The sequence below is a fragment of the Talaromyces proteolyticus genome, assembly GCF_021365285.1.
Source record: "Talaromyces proteolyticus strain PMI_201 chromosome Unknown BGW36scaffold_10, whole genome shotgun sequence".
NCBI classification, from domain to species: Eukaryota; Fungi; Ascomycota; class Eurotiomycetes; order Eurotiales; family Trichocomaceae; genus Talaromyces; species Talaromyces proteolyticus.
In genome coordinates, this window is record NW_025764286.1 from 892,137 (window position 1) to 915,155 (window position 23,019).

The window sequence follows — 23,019 nt, forward strand, 5'->3', positions numbered from 1 at the left end:
CTTTATAATTACATATGTAGTATGCGTCAAATGGATGTACAAATAGGAGCATCCGTTCCCTCATTTTTTATTCAGTCAGCCTTCTACCTAGTTAACTTTAGTTTAAATTTGGTCGTGAAGTTCGGCTGTACTGCTCTCCTTTGAGATACGCGATGATATATTGAATTCCAGTAATTGGTTCAATTTTATTTCCGTTCTGGGATGCAAGTGTGATATGGACATTGCTGCTTTACTCTAGTCCTCCATGATCAAGGAGAGCAAGGTGAGGGGACAAATGTGGGGAATATGAGTCTATAGGAGCTGTGAAGACTGGGAGATGATATTCATATATTTCTTTTATTTCCCTCATAGGCGGGGACATTTTATCCAAGACTACTAGCGACGTAAGTGAATTGATTATAGCTTCTTCTATACAGATGGTCAGATGGTAAGAGTTCATATGGTCTACTAAACTAGGCTGTATTCTGACATCTATACACACCGTTGACCTTTACCAGGCTACAAAGCAGTTGGATTATGCAAGGCTGATATGCATTTTCCCCCTATCTTGACGAGGGTGGAAATACGTGAGGCGGAAGTTAAGACAAATGGAGAAGGAACATTGCAAAGATTCCGGGCAAGAGCGGTGGTGATGAGGAACGTTGCAGTAGTGAAAATACTAGTGGTACCATTCCTTTAGCGAATTATTGAGTATTTCTGAATACTATCTCCAATTTTATTGTTAGTTGAATTCTTATTAAAGCTTATATGTGTTCTAGGGATCTATATCAGGGGTAAAATAACAACATCGCACTGACCGGATAATATCGGCCGAACATAGTCATCAGAATATAGTTTTAGGCACCAATTACAAAAAACGTTGAGTAATTACCTATGTAAGTTGAGGACGAAAAAGCAAACGTGAATTTAATGGATAAAAAGATCGAAATAATGATTCTATTTTATTTTGGTTGAGAAGAGAATGTAAACCCGAAATTATATGTGGTAATTTTGCCCTAGAGTTTATCAAAAGTGAAACCTCAGAGTGATAAGAGTAGAACCTTGTAAGGAACCTTACTACAGGAGAGAAAACATATTGGCAATAAAAAAATAAGAAAAGAATGATACCAACTTCTCGTATATCTCTGCCAGCCGTTAGGCTGTCCAATATGAGTTTCTATCTCCATTGGTGATATCCATCATAGAGGGGTCAACCTCTATACCCCAAGATCTGACTCCATGTTAAAGTAGTTCAACATTGGAAACGTCGGAAACAATTGCTGGTACTGCGGTGCATCGTGCTCTATGAAGTAACGCGTTCTTGAATCATGAGGCTCCAGCAGCCCATTAGATGGATCCGGTTGGATTAGACGGATATCCTCAATTATCGATGCAGTATTTATTGCCATTTCAATTCTTAGCGTTTCATGTCCTCCTTCCTGTGCTGTTGACACGGCCATGGTTTCGTTCGTTGGTGGATTGCAGATACCTGGAATTGGTCTTAAGGAGACTTTAGTGTCTATGAGATAGAAACTCAACGTCAATACCTATACGTAAGAAATAATAATACTTCTTTAAATGAATATTACCTTCGAAATATTCGTCACATGTCTGGAGCTGTATTTCGGTATGGCAGGTACGTATATGCTGCGTGAAAGCTTTCTTTTTATCGTACCGAAAATACCGCTGGCAATTTGGATCAGGGCATGAGATTTTGGGTGTCAGGTGACGGTTGAATTCATATAAACGACGGTATTTGTGACCGCAGTCAGGGCAGGTCAGTGAAGTTGTTGCTGCACAGTTGTCGCCTGGGTGATGCGAGGTGCCTTGCGTGGTTGCCATTGCATGCAGAAAAATAAGACAAGAATGAGTATTATCGAGAAATCGTACAATCTAGACGAATCTAGTTATACAAGAAGAAAGCGTGCACAGAAAACTGGATCTGGCATTTCAAGCCCGTTTAAATAGTTTTTTGTCCAGGAAAACCTGCCTCGCAACGCATCGAAGCGCGCACAAGAGGCGAGAGGGCGAGAATGCAGGGCTAGGATATAACCTACTCGTATCATAGCCTCGTGCAGATATCAAAGGGCGACAAAAGACTGATATTAATTTATAGTTTCATAATTCTACATATTTTCTCTCTTCCATTAAGTTTCCTTTTCTCTGAGGGATTAATAACCTTGTCCGAGCAGCACCAGTGGCAGGCGACAACAATAAAGAGGTTTCGCAAGGCTTGCACGTTTAAAAAAAAAATTCATGAGCGTATCTCCTAGCGTCATTTCCACCAAGTTTAGGGTTAGATATTATTTGGTTTACTCATTGGATCAGATTAGAGCCAGGTGGACTAGATGGAAGATGTGGGGAGAATTGGGCGATGTTAAGTGGGCGAAATAATCATAAAAAGGCTATTAAGTCGGTAAGCCTGCAGAAATCGGGATATGAAACTATAAAAACCCTACAAAATCGGGAGTTTTATGAAACTATAAAAACCCTACAAAATCGGGAGTTTTATGAAAATTTGATAAACCCCAAGTGTTAGAGACCCACAAACTCGTTTTGCAAAACAAACTTGTGGATCTCTAACTTTCACCGCTTGTCCATACGGAGGACGTATGTATTTACCGGCTTAATAGAGTACGCTATTGCTTTAAGACAGCAATTGTTGCATTATTTAGCCCCGCTGAATTAAGAATAGCTTGGGCGAAATCAAAATCAATATAATTTTAATGCAGTATGTAGCCATTTTATCTCCAATGATATGGCGTTCTTGCCAAAAAGTGGAAAAATTCCATGTAACTGCTTATCAGACTTAGCAATATCTCCGTCCTGTTGGTGAGCTAATTCTAGTTAGGAAATCGAGCTCGACCGTGCCAACATCTGTGTTCTTATTTCTGTTCCTTCTCCTGTTCTTCACTGTGTCTTCGTCCCTAACTTCTAACTCCAAGGGACCCAGCCTTTTCACTTGCGCTAGTGGAAATACCTTCAACGATAACTTTCTCAATGACGTTGGGATCACGCAAAACTACTTCAACATCGGAAACAACTTCTTAACGCAGCTATAATTCTTCTCGAAGTCAGTAATTTGGACACACCAGGCGCAGTCTACTTTTCGTTGCAATGTCTCATGCTCGAAGAGATCCTTACTGATATGGTGCTGTATCACATTGGACTAAAATCCTGGGTTGGTAATCAGACTGTGGCATGGTTAGTAAAAGCTTGTTGTGTTAGGCCGATTTAACCATGCTCTTGTTTATCGCTAACATCTCAATTTAGGGGTCTCGTGGCTACTTTTAGACATGGTAAAAAGCCTAGTAACATATCTCTTTATAATATTGCTACTCGGCTGGGTGGAAGATAAAAATCTCTAGTCGAAACGCTTGACCTACGAGTTAGATTGTTGGAATGTGACGTCATCCCAGGAGGTCCCTATGCTTTATCGATGTGGTATAAAAACTCTGTATTGAGCCGACTCTTTGGCATATTTTCCTTGGGAATTGCATCGCACAAGTTTGCGAGGGCCAGATTGCCTATGGAATCTGAACCAAATAATCCCCGCTGAACCAACATAGTGCTAGGTGCTGATTATATCATTCAGTTTACATATGCGAGGTATTAGTGGGTTGGCTGGGTGGGGGTGGCTCTTCGTCGTCAGTCTCACCCTTAACATTTACCAAGCATACAGATCGTGTTTTACTATTTTCATCTCAGCCCGAAGGACTTTTTACAGTCTCTGCAGACGCAATCGCTCTCCTTTTGTTCCCAGGGCTACTGGAAACCCCTACCACGCTCATCGGACACTCTTAAACGGCAATGAGAAGAAAAAAATTATAAAGGCCTGGCTAATTCGTGATGATTCAACGAACGCTTCCCGTGGCCATCATATCTGCGGGCGATATTTATTACAAACAGTACGTTAATAGTACATTGTTCCTTAGACCAAGCCGTTGCTCTACATGGCTAAAGCAAAGGCGTTTCACTAGCCTTCTTCTTTTAGTTCATGGATCTTCAGATCTGGCCGTACGTCATCATAGCTATCGCCGGTATAGCCCTAACTACAGTCTTGTGGTCTTACGCACCCACAATCGCGCCCTCCTTTGGATACAACAGACTTGAACCAACGCGATGGTGTCTATCTGGAAGCGGATATCACTAAGCCTGATTATAGTGGCCAGTTTGTTACGTAAGATTTGTCTGTTAGTCCTATTGTGTGAAACTTGTTATTTACGGTTTTTATAGGGGCAAAACTGGTCGGCGGGGTTCAGTAGTGTCTTTGGCATCTTTTGCCAATTGGCCGTTTCACTAGCCTTTCAGCTTCTTCCAAATCACTCGGACACCGGGCGAGAGTTTGCTATGCTAACGCTGGAATGGACAACATGCAGCTAGTGGCGTTAGTCAAACCTCTGGAACTGATCTTTGGGGATCAAACCCTGATTCACTGTTTCCACATTCTGTTACGACTCATGGATGTCTGTAAACGCAATATCATCGGAAGATCTATCAATTCGAATGGCAAGTTATTCTTCTGTGTTATAACTGAATAATGATTAGATCTCAACAAACGATGTTTTTCAAGTGCGGGAATTGTAGAGGATAAGCTATTTCGCTCTGACAACCGTCCGTTCTCTAATCGCGGCTGGAGTATCATTGTCGCTTCTCTTTCTCTGACTCTAGCATCTTCGATAATCTAGCTGATCATATACACTATATCAAACCGAAGAATGACAAAACCGAACTCTAACAGTGAGGTGAGAAATAGAGCTTGTCGATCGCGAGTCTACAACCTTTGAATGTTTCGCCGCAGCAAGGATAGATTAGAAAGAGTCAGAATCAGGACAGCGAACTCAGGAGAGATCGACGATCGTGCTTGAGCGCGGTTGACAAAAAGTAGAATTTAATTACCTGAAGCTGTGACTTCATCACTATGTACATGTAGCGTTTGACCCACATCTACTAAACCAGACGATTATTATTACCTATTAAAACAATTTCCACCAGTCGAAAAATGCTTGTAGGCTGATGTCCTGGAATGAAGATGGGGAAATCGGCATATTATATCAATATCCTTTAATACATCAATTCTCTTGATACGTACTCTTTCTCGGAGACTACTTTACAAGGTTAAACATTTAGGATATCTACACGCGAAGACAGCTCTCCATGAGATTCTTATTGTATCAATATATAAATAGAATTTGTTTATTGAATCAGCACGTACGATTATATGGTGTGGAAAAGAGGGCTTCCCGTCCGCTCAAGCCCTAAGTCCTAGCTAGGGCCGCAGGCAGCACATGCAGACAAGCAAGGCGGTGTTTGTTAACACCGTCGAACCACGGTTCTGAACAAGAATACCAGCCACGAATCCTAAATCAGGCTACAGACACATAGATTGCCTAATAGATTAATACGAGACGACATTTACACTTGGACTAGATAGCTAGTGCAGATATGTATTTAGCTAGACTGATTTCTCTCAGACTTTGGGAGAAATCCGCGTTCGTTTCTAGTCTAATATAACCCTATATTAGGGCTTTGCATACGTGATTCTATACGCCGAGTTGCCCCCCTCCCCTAGACATGGTGGGGCTATGCCTAAGACGCTTGTAAGGTGAAGCGGGTTGGGCCGAGCAGCCCCGGGACTTGACAGTGACAGCGGCAACCAAGCGATTTGGATTTCTAGTCTGAACGATCAAAAACTCTAAGAGTTTACTTAGAAAATTGATGACGACGCTTAACCCAAAGAACCTAGCTGATGCCCGTATCAGGGTCCATTTTAAAGAATTAAATTTTAATTGATATATTTCTAGTTTTTGATTTAGGTTCCATAAACCTCTAAGATATCTCTTCTGTTGTGACTCCTTCGATAAATGGCAGCTACACGAGGTCTGTGGATCCACTTCTTACTTGCTTTTTATTTAATAATAACATGAGTAAGCAAACACGATATGCAATATGGATATATGAACCTGAGATTATGGCCCATTTTGAGCTTGGCACTGCATGTATCCACTGCATTTCGGGATTGAAAAAATTTCCGAGTGGGTCGGTCTTGAGGTCTCTGTTAAGATGTATTGGCAGTGTAGTCTATTGACTACCTAGAATATCTGTTCAAAAGATATTAATTCTCATAAATCACTCACAGTCACAGGAATGGTGAGGGTTTGATGATTTTGTGGGACCTGAACATATTTCTTATTTCATAGTTCAGCATTGAGTGTGCTCTCATTGGTCGGTGTCGCCGTGTGCTCAGGCATAAGCTGCTCAGACACTTAGTGCAGTCTATAACCATGGATTATATATATAATATGTATAACATATAATATAAGATATATATCAGAATATATAAGCATATTAGTCAGATCTGACATTGTCTATGCGCTGCTGATAAATTTGTATACTTCCAGCTGGAATTGGAATGGATATTTGGTTTGCCTGTAAGAGAGATGCTTATAAAAAGGTGGTCATCCTCATGGAGAAATTTCAATCATATCAGCAAACAACACATAATTGTCACTAAACCAAGAGGCAGGTAGCTCAGCATAAAATCCATCAAGATGAAGTGCTTTTTGTCTGTGGTAGCATTAGTTGGTGCTTTGAGTAGCCTGGCTGCTGCTGATAAAGGTTAGACTTTCATATAATCTTTATAATCATTTACCACGTGAGAGCACAGTATTATTAACTTAAGTTAGGGGTGGCATGGGAGCGCTTGAACCTCAACGACTCTCTCCTCTTGGTTGTGGATATGCAGGTTGGTCTTTACCAAATTGCTCGTGACTGGGACCCTACGTTGTATCGGGACAACATGCTTGCACATGCAGCACTTGGAAAAGTCTTTGACATGCCTGTCATCATGACAACTTCAGCTCAATCTGGACCTAATGGACCGGTAAGAGCCCTGGCGTCTTCTCATGAAAATTAGATGGCTAACGAATATCAGCTGCCCAAGGAGATCCTGGAGATGTACCCTAATGCTACTCTCATTCAGCGTAACGGTGAAGTCGATGCCTGGGATAATTCTGAGTTCCGCGCAGCCGTCCAGGCTACCCATAAGAAGCAGATTATCTTGGCTGGTATTACAACAGATGTTTGTGAGTGCTTCCTCTTGCTCGTAGCCATTTTCATATTCATTAACCTGTCAAACAGGTACCACCTTCCTTGCCCTGTCCCTGCGTGCGGATGGATACTCAGTCTGGGCGAATATTGAAGCTTCTGGTACCACGTCCCCATTGGTTCGGGATGCTTCCAACCTTCGCATGCAAGCCGCAGGTGTCAATATGGTGTCCCTCTTTTCTATTGTCTGCGATCTGATGCGTGACTGGAGAAACACTCCTGGCTCATTGCAGCTTCTCCCATGGCTGGACAAGTACCTGCCTGCCTATGGCTACCTTGCTAGGCACCACTTGGCTGCCATTGAGAATGGCACTGTTGTTGCTGGAGAAGCTGGCTTAGTTTAAGTAATCGGGAATAGCAACGGGAACTAGGTTTAAAGGCCAGATTTCACTGAAGGGAAGACGCCATACAGCAATCGGAGAACCCGTTTCGTCTTAAAGTGGAGAGGGAAAAGAACGAGACTAGAATAAATATAGGGGGTAGTAATTTAGGATAAACAATAAAAACTCTTATATTAGAACACCAGATAGTGCAATATTCACAATTCGGGAAAGCCAGTGGTGACATTGGGCCTAGCCAATGGCTGTGCCACGCTTACTCCTATGGCCACTGGCTTAGAGTTGATAGTCATATAATTTATGAAGAGAAACACAAATCATAATAACTAATTTACCGATGCTTGAGAAATAGAGTAACAAAAATGGATAGTCGAGGCCGGATACGATGCCGACACCTCAGGAACGTACCAAGTCTTAGCTGAGACTGAAAGTATGCAAACTGGGAAGAGCAATCTAGCTATCATCCGAGTATCAATTGGCAGCCGCCCAATTTCTGAAGAAACTTTCCGTCTCCTACCTATTCAGATTATTTCCAATCAACTGTCAACCCATTATTTTGCAACTATGGATCCCCTAGCCTATCCCTCACATCATTAAAAATTGGGTGTACAAGTGTGCTCTAACACCCCATAAACGTCGAGGAGATAAAGTAATCCACTTATCTACTGCATGTCTTGTCAAGGTTACTCGCATGGAGAATGGATGGACACTTACACATATGCACATGTCTCCCCTGCGCAATTACCACTGCCGCAATCAGAGAACTGATCCAGTGTATTTCTGGCCGTGCAGTCCAGGCAAACTAGAACAATCCGATTGGCAGTCCACAACCGCCAATCATATAGACATGCAAGCGCTACTCTGGAGGAAGTCGCTCAGTACTGCCTAGAGCTTTCCATACTGCGTGGCGCTTCTAGTAAATTACCCTGTTAACTAGGACAACATTCACGGAGCCAAGAAAGCTTCCGACGATGGTGGGAATGAACGTTAAACCGATCTGTTGAATATTAAATTCATAAACCGTGACGTCAATGTACTGGAATGCGGTGAAGAAGGAATACAGTACGGCAAAGGTGAATCCAATGTAAAGCGACCAAGCAATGACAATCGGTTTTGAGTAGAGCATCTTCACCGGCCGCAGAAAAGTGACCTTAAAGCGGAACCTCATCGCCTGCCAGCCCGACGGGCTATCATTTTTTTTTTTTTAGCAGATCACAAGATGATGATCTTTTTGTACGTTTCCTGAATGCCCAGGACAAGAATATAGGCGAACATGGCAAAGAATAGGATGATCCATGGTGTCTAGCGCTAGCCTTTTGTAGCAATAGCGAAGCCGCCCATGGAGGGTCTAATCTGTTAGCACCAAAAATTTCGCAAATAGTGAACATAATTAAAGACACCTGACCTTAATGCTGGTCCAAAAAAAGGGTAGAGAGCAAATAGAGTTGTTGCGAGTGCGCGATGCTCTGGTTTCCAGATATCTGCATTGGTGCCCGCACTGACAACGAGTGGTGGGCTGGCGAAAATTCCAGCTAAAAACGACAGATCACAAGGGTAGCGAAGTTTTGTGCGAAGCCTGCCCCGAGTGTGAATAGTGCATGTATCGGGAGGAAAATCATGTAGCTCGAGGCCCTGCCAAAGTTCTCGCTCAAGGGCGCTGCGAGCATCGGACCAAAGCCCACGCTGACGGGGAAACAGCGAGGAAGGCACTATGGAAGCGGAATCTGAGACATCAAATCGGTTAATTACCTCAGGTACGGCAGATGTGTATATTGATGAGCCGATTGTGCTGCAGATTTTCTAGTCAGATAGTCGCCATGACAGAAATTTAGTATAGCATTGTGAGCATACACAACAAGACTAAATACCGCTGGAAGAACAGGATGATAGACTCGCTTCCACATCGGCCAGTTGTAGGGGTTCCAACGATCTGGTTGGAATTCTCGACCGAAGTGTCACTGCAGAAAGAGGGATGTACAGAGTACGGGATATGAAAAACCATTCATGAAGGCGACTATAACGTGGGAACATAGAAACATAGAACGAGACATGAGCAACAATAGCTGTCCCAGGAGTGTAGACTCCATGGATTAGAGCATGGAGCATGGACTACGGAGGTGGGCACAAAAAGTTGTTAATACAACAGCGCTAACAGGGTGACGTGTTTTGTACAGGGTACAGAGTATCTGTTTTGCATGATGGCTGTAATAATGTAACTGTTAAATTGTATTTGTCACTTGAGCGAGTATCCTCCAGTCGGCGTATATGCTACTTACTACCGGCTTTGTGAGGAGTGGATCTCGCGGCGGCACAGCCTCGCTGCTCCTCGCTAAAGTGCTAACTGCATGTTAATTCAACGCCACCACCCCACTTAGGTCTATCAGCTACGTACTAGAGATCCTATCAAGATTACATTTCGAATAACAACATGTCAATGTTGTTATCCTTGACAACCATAGGCTCCGTTTTCCTTATTGCAAACCCAGCTGGAATTGACAACCTGATCGTCGTAGTCTAGTCCGTCTTCCTTCATTAATACAATAACTATCTCTTCCCTAGTGCGAAAGTAACATCTTAACTATTCAGTGTATTATTATAAAAAACGATAATAGGTCTGGCAATGTGCGTGCCTCCCTCCCCCAGTTTGGTATAAAATCAATCTCATTTTTTTGGACGTGATAGACAACATCGTCAGGCAGTCTTATTTACTAATTTTTACACTTCTTTTTAATTCAACAGTAATCCGAAACTCTGGTCAGCATGCCTTGGTCCAAAGTCCGCGAAGGAAGATATGAGCGTGCCATTGGTGAGAACGAGAAGTTCATCAAGATCATTGGAGACGCCGCTCTTCCACTCAATCGCGAGCACTGGGCAATAAATATCCTCGCTGCTATCAGGCCTATCGGCTCTCTCGCCCAAGAAAACCTTTCATCTCTCTTTTGTGAAGCCTGGAAGCTACTTCGTTTTAAGCATCCGACTATAGCCGCGTACATCGTTGATGAAACGACCTATGTCTACGACGTCCCTGACGGTGCAGCTCTTGAGAAGTGGGCTTCGGAAACGTTCAAGGTGGTCGAGGAAAAGACCGCTGATGAACTAATCGCTTCTATTGCCGTTAGTCCCTACGCTACTATGTATTATCTTCCCAAGACAAACGAGTTACTGGGACACTGGCAGCATTGGCGAACAGATGGCGTCGGCGCCTTCCTTCTTACAGATGACTTCCTTACGCTGGCAACTTCGTCCCCGCCTCCAGAGGCCTCCAATTTGCCGTGGGGTGAGGAAGTAGCTCGGCTTGCACCATCGATCGAAGAGGCTGCGGGTCTTTCGGCTAACCCCTCGGAAGTCGACAAAGAAATAGGCGCAAAGTGCGTTGGAAGCTTCGGCCATGCGGCTGGTGCCATCGGTATATCCTCGCCCGCCCCGCCAGAAACTCTCCCTGGTGGTACAAAATTTGCCCGTCTTCACCTGACGGAGCAAGAGACTAAGAAAGTAATCCAGGCTTGTAAAGCACGTAACATCTCCGTGACGGCTGCTGTTCATGCCTCGATTGCCACTGCTAACTACACGCTCGCCGCATCTGGAGATCAAGATAGGCATTACACTAGCACGATCCGGTATAGTTTCCGTCCATTCTTACCAAAACCATATTCGGGCCGGGAATACGCAGCGACAATTTTCACTACCGGATGGATGGTTCCTGTGCCGGCGGCCTCATCATGGGAGGAGAGAGCTAAAATCTACCACACCGAGTACCGTAAAGGCCTAAGCAAAGAATACATCTCAGCGCATCGTGAGTACGCTATAGGACTGTGCAAGCTCCTTCGTAGCCTGCCTGCAGGAGCCCCGTCACCAACCGACGTCGACATCAGCAGTCTTGGGGTGGCAGAGCGTCTTATAGACAGGGAAAAAGGCACTTCCGAGAGAGGAATCCACATCGAAAGGGTGTCAATAGGCTTGGAGATAGTGAATAGGCAGTGTGTGTGCCATGTGTGGACGTTTCGCGACCAGCTGTGCCTAAATTTGGTGTACAACGAGGCCTTTTACGAAAAGGCAGCTATGGATGGCTTTGTGAAGTGCGTTAGGGACTCTTTGCTTGAAGAATTGGTGGCTTAAATTCATCAAGCCTAACCAGCATAGCTTGACACTACCTTTCAGTTACTCTGTGAGGTTCAGCAGTGTCAATTTCATGCATGTTGCTGGTTCTACCACATTATCTAGTGATCGCCTGGACTGATGTCTAACGCCCGTCCATGCTGGATTATAGTATCCAGATTGGGGGCAATCTTAGAAGTAACTCTCTAACTTGCTCTAGAGACTTCGAGCTCCGTAGGATTCCTTTGTAAATCGCTGCACATGTCGCGAGATTCTACACCTCCTTGGAAAGCACTCTGTCTGACTTTCTATGCATTAAAACAAAATGAGTTTAGTGACAAATTCGATTAGATTGAGATACAAATCTAAATTATAAGAGCGTTTCTATCTAAATATTTTTATATATGACTGGTATCAACTATCTCGAAAACCAAGCATAGAGGACGAAGTTATAATATATGCAATTTTTAGTGTCTTATTTGTGTGCAAATAGGCGCGATTGATTGCTCAGGCGGCTACTGATAAAACCAACCATTGAACTATTTGTAAAAAGAATGTTTCGCCCCGTTGACTTGGCCGATACGAATGCAACCTGTGGTCTCCAGTGCGAGACTTGTAGTGCGATTACTTATTTCATCAAATTTCTCTCTACACTTATTGGTGGTTATATTTGCAATTTGCGAGGCGCACCCGAGGAGCTCTCCAATAAATACATATCTCATATATAACAAAGAAAATCCCCTGCATTTGCATTGAAATATAGGGAAACCTGAAAGGTTCAGGGAAAACCCATATCGAGGAATATGTACTTGAATCTCCCATATTTCCCCTCCTAAACCGCCACCAACTAATGAATACGATTGTTTTCTAACTCTGATTTGGTAACTGGAAGTTGATTAGCACTACATGTATAAGCAGCGTATTTTAAGTCTTATTGAAATAAGAAAAAACAAACCTCCTTTTGTATGAAGTATATCCATTAGATATAGTCATATCATTTATTTGCACTATCCAATCCATCTCTGTCAGCTAACCCTCATAGTAACCAGATATATTCAAATAATCATCACTTACTCCGAAATCTTGGCATTGAAGACGACATTCGTCACAGCACTACCCAATCCATGTCAGCTCTATCATCATAGTAGCCATGTAGAATTATTCTAATTAATTATCACTTACAGCACAAACGTCTTTTCCGCTGCACTACTCGATCCTTGTCAGCTATATCCTCATAATATCTATATATATTCAAATTGATTGTCACCTACCCCTTTACTGCAATCAAACGCACTTGCAGCAGCTGCCAAGCCGAACAGAAGAATAAAGCCGGTGAAAATCTTCATTTTGATTTGTGGAAATCGTATTTGATATAGTTTGTTTTATAAATGTCTAAATTCAAGTAAGACAGTCAAAAAGGATAGAAGATTATCTTAAGCATTAGAAATAGTTCATTGAAGACGAACAATTTTGTTATTTAAATAATTTCTGGTAGGCAGTCTAATGGTTACATTAAACTAAAGCAACCATTTGTTTACGTCTGTTCATCCTCTCCATCCTTTCTGAAAGTGCCAACAGAAGCTGACTACATACCACAGCTTGGCAGCCGCGTAAATATAGATAACCCCGTACCATAAAAATGAGATAAAATATCCCCACCTAAAATAACGCCCAGCCATGAAACAACCAATGAAGTATGAAGAAAACATTTGAGCACCGCAGTTGTTGGAGATTTATCCACATTTCTCCGCGGTCACATCTCCACCAAACTGACTACCATTTGATGATCAATCGTTCATGCAACGTAACAGCCAAGCGACTTCCGGACCGTTGGTATTGGGGCCATTTATACCAACACTTATCCTGCTGTTTGATTGGTAGGATGAGATTGAATTTCCAGTGAGTTCCTGCGAGTCCCTCTAGACACCAACTCTGATCCGCGCTATATCCACTGATCTACATTTTGCCCCTAATTTCTATCTAGTGCTTGATGTCGATCCGTACATACTACATGTACATTCGAATGTCGAGTTTAAAACTGTATTATTATTATGTATTTTTAAATAACTTTTAGTAAAATTATTAAATAATAGTTTTATAGTGAGCAAATTGTGTTATAAAACAACTCTGACACAGATTTAAAGGTTGATATTCGATTAAGAAAAAGAATCTTACTTTGAAATTAATATTATGATTGCCTATTCTACACAGCTGCCAGCATATTAATTTCAATAAAGTTACAAGAGACTTGGCTAAGAGAAGCTTGAAGGGGATTACTGAAGGAAGAGAGGCTCAGATGTATTTTACAGAATGCATGAAACGTAGATTGGACTATGCCTTTGTTGAATAGACGTTGCTAGATGATAAGATGGTAATGTATCCACCTTCGCCCACGTATCCTTATTACCAGTGCACCACAGTGGTCCTCGCCCCCATATTTATACCTCTTGACCACTGGTGGACTTCTGCTACAGAATGGGAGCTTTTATTAGGAATGGACAATATCGAAACTAGATCGTCGGCGTTAGTGGTATGTCTGTTCTTCAGATGGGATATAGAGAATGTATTTACGCCTTAATTACGACCAAAATCTTTTACATAATGCCATCCAGCTGTTAGTTGCATTTTAGCATTCAAAACTATAAAATAAGTTAATAAATCTATCACTTACGCTAAGACAAAATGATAGCATGATCTCTGACTGGCCACACTACCCCCACATAACAAAGCTAAAGTAGGCTTGAAATCCACTAAGAAATAATAAATAATTAATTATTAAAATAAACTACGGAGGTGGGCACAAAAAGTGGTGAGAAGAGCTAATTTTACTAAGACAATTAGTGCCAACGCCACGTCGTTTAGCTTGGTACTAAAATTACTTAGTAATCTAGTAAACAAATCAAGTACTTACGAAAACGCCAGAAGCTGACATCACGGCTTCTGGTGTTTCAATAATCTCAATATTGCTTTTGCAAATTGAAGCTATTCCTACCCACTCCAAGCATTATATCACACCGCTACTCTGTGTTTTTCTCGCCTGTGAGCCCCTATTCCAAATAAACGGGGTAATATTACTAATATTCTGCTATTTAATAGAGCGATCGCGAGTCCGAAGGTTATCCGCTCAACGCGTGCAAAAATGGCCAAAAAGGAATCTTATCCGATAGAAGTCCGCGCGCAGGTGGTATCCTTGGTTCTTATATCAAATATGAGCCTTTGGACGTTGCAAAGCTGCTTAATATACCATTTCAAACAGTCTATAAGATTGTGAAGCGTGCAAAAGATCGTGGATATGATCCCACTGTTAACGCACGTATTGACCAATGCTATATTGCAGATTTGCCTCGTCCAGGCCGTCCAAAAGCTATCACTGAGGACGTTGAAAAGGCTATTATTGATTCTATAACCAAGGATCGCTGTGGTCGTGAAAAATCTTCGGAATATCTTGGTTATGAAGCCGGTATTTCTCAATCTTCTGTTTTATCTATTTTGAAGCGTCATGGTTTTAGCAAATGCAAGCCTACTTGGAAACCTGGTCTGACCGAAGAAATGAAGCGTAAACGACTTCAATTTTGTTTAGATCATCAACATTGGACATTGGAATATTGCAAGAAAATAATATGGACCGATGAGACATCTGTTATTCTGGGCCAACGGCGAGGAGCGCAAAAAGTTTGGCGAAGATGTTATGAAGTGTATCATCCAACCGTTGTTCGCAAGCGACGATTCAAAAATGCCTGTGAATTTATGTTTTGGGGCTCCTTTTCATATTATCACAAGGGACCCTGTTATATATACGAACCGGAGAGCGCTGCTGCTAAGAAAGCTGCTGTAAAAGAGCTTGAAATTCCTAATCGTAAACGTGAAGAAGAAGCGAGAGAGGAATGGGAGTTGAATAATAGACTTCAACGCCTTCGTCTCTCTTCTCTAAGAGGGAGAAAACCTCGGTTCAAATTTACCGCAAAACTAGGGAAGCTTGAAGGGAATGGTAAAGGTGGAATTGATTGGTATCGGTATCAGAAAGTAAGTGTATTATCTATATAAATTTGATATCAATGCTAACCCTGATTTAGGAGATCCTTTTGCCTCTACTAACCCCCTTTGCTCAGGAGTGCCTCAAGGAGAATTCCGATACCATTGTTATGGAAGATAACGCGCCTCCGCACGCCCATTTTCACCAGCGTGAGATTTATGAATTCCATAAGGTTATGCGGCTTCTTTGGCCGGGGAATTCGCCAGATTTGAATGCAATCGAACCTACATAGTTTTGGTTAAAAAGGCGTACGACACTCCGCGGGGCTCCGGCAGACAAGAAGACAGCAAAAATTCATTGGTACGAGGCCTGGGATAGGCTCCCTCAGCGTCGAATTCAAGAGTGGATTGAGCGAATCCCATTTCATATCCAAGAAATCATTCGCTTGGAAGGTGGCAACGAATATAAAGAGGGCCAACCCGGACGAGATAAGCGTATTAGGAATCGCATCAGAAAGAAAAGATATCTCTCAAATCGGGCATATCTAGACGATGACGACGACTGGAAATCGGACCGGGAATAGCTTCAGATTCCCTACTTGCGCGAAGATCAATTATATCGTCCAATCTCTTTATTACACCTATTTTAGCTGAGACGAAGCAATACACATCTTCAAAGGCCCCGGAGGCCAATATTGCCAAAATAAAAGGGGATTTTATAGGCAAATATTGGCCTGCCGAGCGTACGCACACGGAAATCAGATCTCAACTTCTCTCATTATCTACGGAGATTCGGATGAGCTTGACTGAATTACGCGATCATCATATTACTGCGACAGTACGCGACGCGGCCATATACAGGCCTGACCGACTAGACCGCCTAATCCCAAGTTGAAGATATCTATTTGCAGTAGTTTATAAGCTTCAAAATCCAACATGGAGTTGACGATTTGTATGCCTGTTTTACAGCTACATAAGCTTCCTCATATTTTATAGTGTAATGGCATGTATCAATATAACACGCTAGGGAAACTAATATCATTAGCGCGCGCCACATTCTCACCACTTTTTGTGCCCATCTCCGTAAATTACTAGTAAAATACGAATTATATCGTTAAACTGTTTATCGTCCACCATAGTTTGATAGAGTGTCAGCGTGATATAGCGATTCTCGAAATCGCTTCGCCAATAAACATATAATGATTATTTTATTCCCTACTACACAGGCTTTAATGTAAATCATAACTCCTGTAATTGGATCGTAGAGAAACCTAGGCCGACCAATGACTTGCACTCAATCACGCCGTGGGAACTAACAGTGGGGTTTTAGGCCATTAGGGGTCACTGTGCGTTCCCGTTCGTCGTCACGTAAAGATGGATGTTTGATCTGGATCAGGAAATGAAATAGGGCAACAAAAAGGATTACAAGAAGAACAAGTTTTCTGTAGGTTGAGTTTGACTTAGAGCAGTTTCCGCATACTCGTTTAAGAACGGTTCAATCACATTGTATTTAGAATACAGTCGTATCTGAGCAACTAATCAAGCTTGCAACTTGGGCCTTGCACATGTCCAATCGAAAGCATGGCAGTTACCTGCAACATCGAGGATATGACCACAAGTATACTCTAATATGCCACATTCTAAGGCTTACATCTTTAGAAGCACAAAGACGACGTGAACTCCTCAGAAGAAACCGTTCAGCCCTACAGCGATATTACGCATTTACTATCATGTGCAAGTAAGGCCAAAGGAGATCTTGCGAGTCAACGTCATCAACTGTCCCAAGAGGAAGCCGAGAGATGGAGACTGGAAAACCTTTTCGGGAAGTACACACCAAATGTCGCCAACTGGAAGAATCGATGGCTACTATGGAGTCCCAATTAGACACACAAAATCGATTGTGCAATCGAATTACTTGGATATCGCTTACAGTTTCGGATCAGGCAGCTTAGAAATGTTATTTGCGTATTAATCGACGAGTCATGGACTGAGGAGGATTTCAATATGTCATTGCCTTAGGTTTCGTTAATATAAATACATGTATCCCTCACAGTTCCTGGTAGATAAAATATCTTTACTATTCATAAGTTTCACAAGTTAAAATGGAGCGCTCCAATCCACGCTCTCTTTATCCCATAGACGAAGTGACTCCCCTTGATCACTAAATTTTTCGTGCGGGCGGATTGACGTCGACTCTAGATCGACTCCCCTCTCGCCTTCACTCGAATCAATCTTTAACTAATATAACAATATCTGTAGAACCGAGGCCAAAGAGATCGCAACATAACTCAAACGATAGAGAGAGCGCATGATACGATCTTGCTCAGCAACTCTCAAAGGCTGCGTAATTTCGCTGAAATCATACGTGATCCGTAAAGTTTCTGCATCTTGAATGATATTCATTAATGCCCAATCAGCATAGCACTGAACAAGGGGCATACCCAACCCTAAGTCATAAATCAAAACAAAGTAGAGTAGAACAACAAGGCCAGTACACCAACATTACTTGTTAACCCCTTGAAAGTGGACTTGGCACCTCCAGTCGTTGTGGTACTGGACGCACTCAAGTCAGTCACGGTGCCTGTACTGGTGGCAGAAACAGTAGCAGTGGCAGAGTCAGTAGCATTGGCCGCGGCGTTGCAATAACTATCATACAGACCGTTGCTGTTTAAGCATTCAGCCAATTCAGCGACGGTCTGCCCCTGCGTGAGACAGTAATAGGCGCAATTGTTAATAGCGACAATGGAAGCGGCGCCACAGCATTTGCTCATGATAGTTTCGGCCGTGGATTTCGATGAGATGGCGGCACAAGCGGGATCGGTTGTCGGGATGTCATAGGAGCACTTTGTTACCGATGCAGCAGAAGTAATGCGGAAGTAATAGCTGTAGGAAGAGATATAATGTTGGACATTTTTCACAAGTTCTCGTTTCCTTTGTGGCATATAGCAGAAAACAATAAAGTGAATAGGCAGGTTTGGTAGTGAGAAAAGATGATTACAAAGGAGATTGGTTAAAAATGGCTACTGTTTAACGAATGCTCTCAAACACAGACAACAGTGAATGAGCACGATTGATGAACAGCAAGGGAGGTTCTGGCTTAAATGCCGCAGAGCATTGCCGAACAGTGTAGAGCTCTAATGTGAAACAAAAAGATATCAAGGGCCCAAAGCGGCTAGCTTTCTGAGAAAGAGTTCTACTTTTCCCTAGTCTTGACTTAAAAAGATTCTGTTTTAGTTCATCTAAATATCAATCGCCTCCAATATTCTTTGGTCTACAACTGCTGAACAGACTTCGCGTGTGGAGCCCTAATGTGAAACAAAAAGATATCAGGGCCCAAAGTGGCTAGCTTTCCGAGAAAAAGTTCTAGTTTTCTCTGATTTTCACTTAAAGAGACTCTGTCTTAGTTCATCAAATTATTAATCGCCTGTAATATTCTTTGGTTTCAACTGCCATCCACCGCAAGCTGATCCCGTCGTTTATTAGTAAGAAATTGGTACAGTCAATCTCTCACTAGGTTTATACCAATTCGATAATGTATAAATTTTCATATGTAATGGAGATTGAATGATTGGTCCAACATTCTACATCAAACTCAAGCCACAGAATCCAATCATTCATACAACCGACTATAATATAATCACTTCGGACATGGTCACAAAAAGGCTGTAAGCAGCCTGGTAGGATCCGAAATACCGGTGTTGATCCATAGCATATCCAGCCATTTTCGAGATAGAGGCCACCTTTGGAGTCACTATCAACCTTAGTAATACCTAGGTCTGTCTGGAGAAAATGACCATTAGATGAGAATTTTAAACTCTCAACTGAGGCTGAGGTTGGATTTGCCGGGAACCTTTATGAAACTTAGAGAGAGAACCTATGGAGCTCCCCCACATTCTGACTGAGCAGAGGGAAGCACCAACATTCCACAACTTGATAGTTTTATCATCAGATGCTGAAGCGACCTGCTTGCCGTCGGATGAAAAAGGCGACAGCATTAACCCAGCCTGAATAGCCTTGCAGCGTCTGCATGAGAGACTCCCATATCCATTCCACATGTGGGATTCGTTTCAGCCACTCAGAAGCCTTCTTGATGTTATGCTCTGCCCTGGCAAGACTCAATTCAAGACTAAAAATAATCGCAGAGCTCTAGATATGAAGGGGCCAAGCGGATATTGTCTGGTAGTGGCGCAGCAAGAAACGCTTAGCATCGAAAACAATACTACGTAATGAAGAATCCTTAGAAAATTGACCCCGAGACACCTAGTCGAATACGAATAAGCAAAATACTTATTCGTGTGCACCCTCATATCCAACGCCACATCTGCTCTGCTGCGTAGCAAAACGAAAGAGGAAAGCTCGGTCTGCTATTCCATGAGAGGAGATTGGAGTTAACTATGAAAACTCGGACCAGTTTGGCAACCCTCACATGTGGGGCATCAGTTCAGATAGTATCACAGTTAAACGTTATCTAGTACCTAACTCGGAAAACTAACCCGTTCCGGCAAGGTCCCCTTTAACTTCCGTACCCTTGTGGGGAACCCCTAAACACACCATGGGAAGAACCCAATCACCAAGCAGACAGGCAGACATATCCTTGTTGATGGTCATATTCCATGTCAAGTTCGTGCCTAACAACGATCTTGCGTGACTATAAGCCACAATCCACGTCGACATCTACTATGGTTGACCCCGTTGATTTTGTTAGTACGTTTTTTATTCCTATGGTATGTGGGAATTATGTAAATTTACGTCTTGATGTTCAGCCAATCTTTAATGACTGGTTTGCTTTATAGTGGGGAGACTTTACCTTGCAGGTCTAGTGAAAGCCACATATTGACTATTACGGCAAAGTTGCGTGGCCCACCGTACTAAGAAAATCACCGGGGTCAACCGTAGTAGATATAGACATCAATTTTGCTTATCACATTACTACCTAGAAGGTACCGACAGGTCCAGAAAGTCGCTGATCGCAATAAAATGCACATATTCAATTAAACAGCTTAGACAACCTGTCCTAAAAATAGGTTTTGCGTTGTAGAAATTCTCCACAGAAACACTTGGCAGAGAATTTTACTCACTTTATTGGATATGTCTTAGCAAGTAACCCTAAACTTGGATACTGAATTTTGTAAGATTGGTTTCATAGTATTAGATCTTGACCTTCGGCACTTAAGAATATCCAAATAAGCAGTGTCGATATATTTCCGAAGTAAAGGCTATATAAAGCAAGCAGTTGCCTGTCAACACAAGTTTATCAAGCTTTTATTTAAAAACATTATATTTCTTCTACAACTGATATTTGAGAATATTACAACAAAATGGTATACGTATCAAAGCTCGCCGGCTTTCTAGCTAGAATTGCCTTACTTGTGATTCCCGTGATATGCCATCCTGGGGAAATACATGATGCTACAGCTGTCAAGAATGAGATTCACGCTCGGAATCTCGTGGCAGCTACCGGGAAGCACTTATTGGATGCTTGTTCCAACTCTCTTGAAGCACGTGCTCTTCAAGCACGAAGCATTGTCCGTCGTGCGAATACTGTCCATGAGCTTCGTCAAAAGCGCGATATCACAGGAAGTAAGTATGTATATACGTATATATATTATATATCATTAACCTTGTTCTTTCTCGCAGAAGCACAAAAATTCCGCCGCGATCTACAGTCTCTCGATACGTACGAAGCCATTAACCATAATATGACCGGAGTTAAGCACTACACACCGAACACACCAGAGCATACTATCTTCTCGGCCAACACCAGCTGCATTTTGACTCCAAGCATTGTATCGGGGCCGTATTATGTGTGGGGTGAACATATACGCAAGAATGTCGTCGAGGACAAATGGTGTGATGGCATCGACTTGCATTTAGAAGTACAGTACATTGATTTTAACACCTGCAAACCTGTTCCAGGTTTATGGGTGGATCATTGGAGTGCTAATGCAAGCGGTATCTACAGGCAAGTCTGAAATCCTGTTATTTTATTATTATCAAGAAATGATGAAAGAGAGGCGACTAACGAAGAAGCAGCGGTATCGATATAGCCGCTAATGAAGCAGCTGATGGCTGGAATAGTACATATCTGCGAGGTGTCCAGCCGACAGATAAAGATGGAGTGGTTAATTTCGACAGTATCTTCCCTGGTCATTATCACGGAAGGGCAACGCATACACATCTTTTAGTGCACAGCAATGTGACGGTTAACCCAAATGGCACTCTCGAAGTGGGAACAGGCGCCATCTCACATGTTGGACAGCTCTTCTATAACACAGTCCTACGAAATGCTGTTGAAAAGACTTATCCGTATAACACCAATACACAACCGGTTGTGACCAATGAAGAAGATAGGTTTACCCCTGGGCAGGCAGACAATGACTATGATCCATTCCCAGAGTTTTTATACCTTGGAGATGATATTACTGATGGCCTGTTTGCCTGGATCCAGGTTGGCATCAATATGACCCAAGATTGGACCAGCAATAGCCCTTATTACGTCGCTGCAGCCTGGTATGGTGAGGATGGTGGAGTTGAAAATCCTGAGAGTCCGTTCATGAATGGGACGATTTCACTACTTTGAGAATCCAATTTTACATTCCTGGATTGGAAACAAGACCAATGCCATTGGTTATCCTTCAAGGCTGGAGTCTAATCTTGGTAAAAGTCAACAAATTTTCTTCGTGATGTTTTTCCTTTTTAAAAATGGTGTTATTGATATTGATTTTTGTTATTATTGTACTTTTCTGTGTTTCAGTTTGGCTGTCTTTCGGAATAAAATAAAAAAACCCCGTCTTATGACGTGATATTATCTGGGTCTTTGTAATACTTTCCAATAGGAGAAAGCTTGATTATTGGGAAACAATCCATGTCAGTTGTGGACTAGTACACAGACAATGGTCGAGGGTGATTTCCTCTCGTGCTCTGAGCAGCCAGTTTGTGGCTGTATCAGTAAGCTCGGCCAAGAGACGTGACTACACAGCCAAGATTGCCTGTGGCTGAGCCTTAACGAGGGTCTTGTAACTGATATAAGCAGTTTCGTGAGGCCCACTTGTTCTCACTACTGCTCTAGTTTTTGGCCTCCCCAAGTGTTACACTGAGCAGCCTCAAGATATTGAGGTGCCAGCCAAAACTCCGTATCCCAGATGTCTCTAGGGTTGCTCCTTAAGCATGCATTATCAGCTCCTCAGCTAGAACAATATCACTTCGCTGTTCGGCTGCGAGGTCACACGTGCACAATGCAAATAAGACACTCAAAAATAATCTCTTCAAGATAAAAACGACTTGGCTATGAACTTTAGATACTTAACTGAAGTAAGGTGGTTGATTTCGATCTTCTACACACTGATATATATCCAAATGTACCAGGCCTCATACTTCTCGGCACGACGATGACAAATTGCAACATGTTCCACAGCCATGCACTTGCGGTCGAATGTTAGTCTTGAGACAATATTTTGTCTATATGATAATAGCACATCTTACAACATCAGCTTAGTGGGAAATTTTTATTTTGTGAGATATCTTCAGG

At 42.4% G+C, this 23,019-nt stretch overlaps 7 protein-coding genes across 7 annotated transcripts; 4 read left to right on the plus strand and 3 right to left on the minus strand.

Moving 5' to 3' along the window:
• The first annotated feature begins 3,496 nt into the window (after positions 1 to 3,496).
• Positions 3,497 to 4,922, plus strand: BGW36DRAFT_385440 (uncharacterized protein). The gene is made up of 3 exons (XM_046216912.1): positions 3,497 to 3,887; positions 3,960 to 4,159; positions 4,216 to 4,922. The coding sequence occupies exons 1-2, from the start codon at positions 3,582 to 3,584 to the stop codon at positions 4,008 to 4,010; spliced, it is 357 nt and encodes a 118-aa protein (XP_046068777.1). The 5' UTR covers positions 3,497 to 3,581; the 3' UTR covers positions 4,011 to 4,159; positions 4,216 to 4,922.
• A 1,608-nt stretch (positions 4,923 to 6,530) lies between these two features.
• Positions 6,531 to 7,430, plus strand: BGW36DRAFT_430649 (Isochorismatase-like protein; the record flags this gene model as incomplete). The annotated part of the gene is made up of 4 exons (XM_046220871.1): positions 6,531 to 6,597; positions 6,666 to 6,862; positions 6,914 to 7,064; positions 7,120 to 7,430. The coding sequence occupies 4 exons, from the start codon at positions 6,531 to 6,533 to the stop codon at positions 7,428 to 7,430; spliced, it is 726 nt and encodes a 241-aa protein (XP_046068778.1).
• A 587-nt stretch (positions 7,431 to 8,017) lies between these two features.
• BGW36DRAFT_399699 (uncharacterized protein) lies at positions 8,018 to 9,511 on the minus strand (the record flags this gene model as incomplete). Its single annotated transcript, XM_046218549.1, has 8 exons — positions 8,018 to 8,086; positions 8,170 to 8,188; positions 8,228 to 8,280; positions 8,350 to 8,611; positions 8,641 to 8,726; positions 8,823 to 9,213; positions 9,276 to 9,366; positions 9,424 to 9,511. 8 exons carry the CDS (start codon positions 9,509 to 9,511, stop codon positions 8,018 to 8,020), a joined length of 1,059 nt encoding a protein of 352 aa, XP_046068779.1.
• Positions 9,512 to 9,952: 441 nt separating this feature from the next.
• BGW36DRAFT_385475 (uncharacterized protein) lies at positions 9,953 to 11,895 on the plus strand. The gene has a single exon (XM_046216913.1). The coding sequence runs from the start codon at positions 10,185 to 10,187 to the stop codon at positions 11,538 to 11,540; it is 1,356 nt and encodes a 451-aa protein (XP_046068780.1). The 5' UTR covers positions 9,953 to 10,184; the 3' UTR covers positions 11,541 to 11,895.
• Positions 11,896 to 17,950: 6,055 nt separating this feature from the next.
• Positions 17,951 to 18,433, minus strand: BGW36DRAFT_430652 (uncharacterized protein; the record flags this gene model as incomplete). The annotated part of the gene is made up of 1 exon (XM_046220872.1): positions 17,951 to 18,433. The coding sequence occupies one exon, from the start codon at positions 18,431 to 18,433 to the stop codon at positions 17,951 to 17,953; it is 483 nt and encodes a 160-aa protein (XP_046068781.1).
• A 680-nt stretch (positions 18,434 to 19,113) lies between these two features.
• BGW36DRAFT_385483 (uncharacterized protein) lies at positions 19,114 to 19,487 on the minus strand (the record flags this gene model as incomplete). The annotated part of the gene is made up of 1 exon (XM_046216914.1): positions 19,114 to 19,487. A coding segment is annotated over one exon (187 nt), but the record flags the coding sequence as incomplete, so codon positions are not given.
• Positions 19,488 to 20,809: 1,322 nt separating this feature from the next.
• On the plus strand, positions 20,810 to 22,071 carry BGW36DRAFT_399673 (Intradiol ring-cleavage dioxygenase; the record flags this gene model as incomplete). The annotated part of the gene is made up of 3 exons (XM_046218545.1): positions 20,810 to 21,071; positions 21,129 to 21,453; positions 21,525 to 22,071. The coding sequence occupies 3 exons, from the start codon at positions 20,810 to 20,812 to the stop codon at positions 22,069 to 22,071; spliced, it is 1,134 nt and encodes a 377-aa protein (XP_046068783.1).
• Between the last annotated feature and the right edge of the window lie 948 nt (positions 22,072 to 23,019).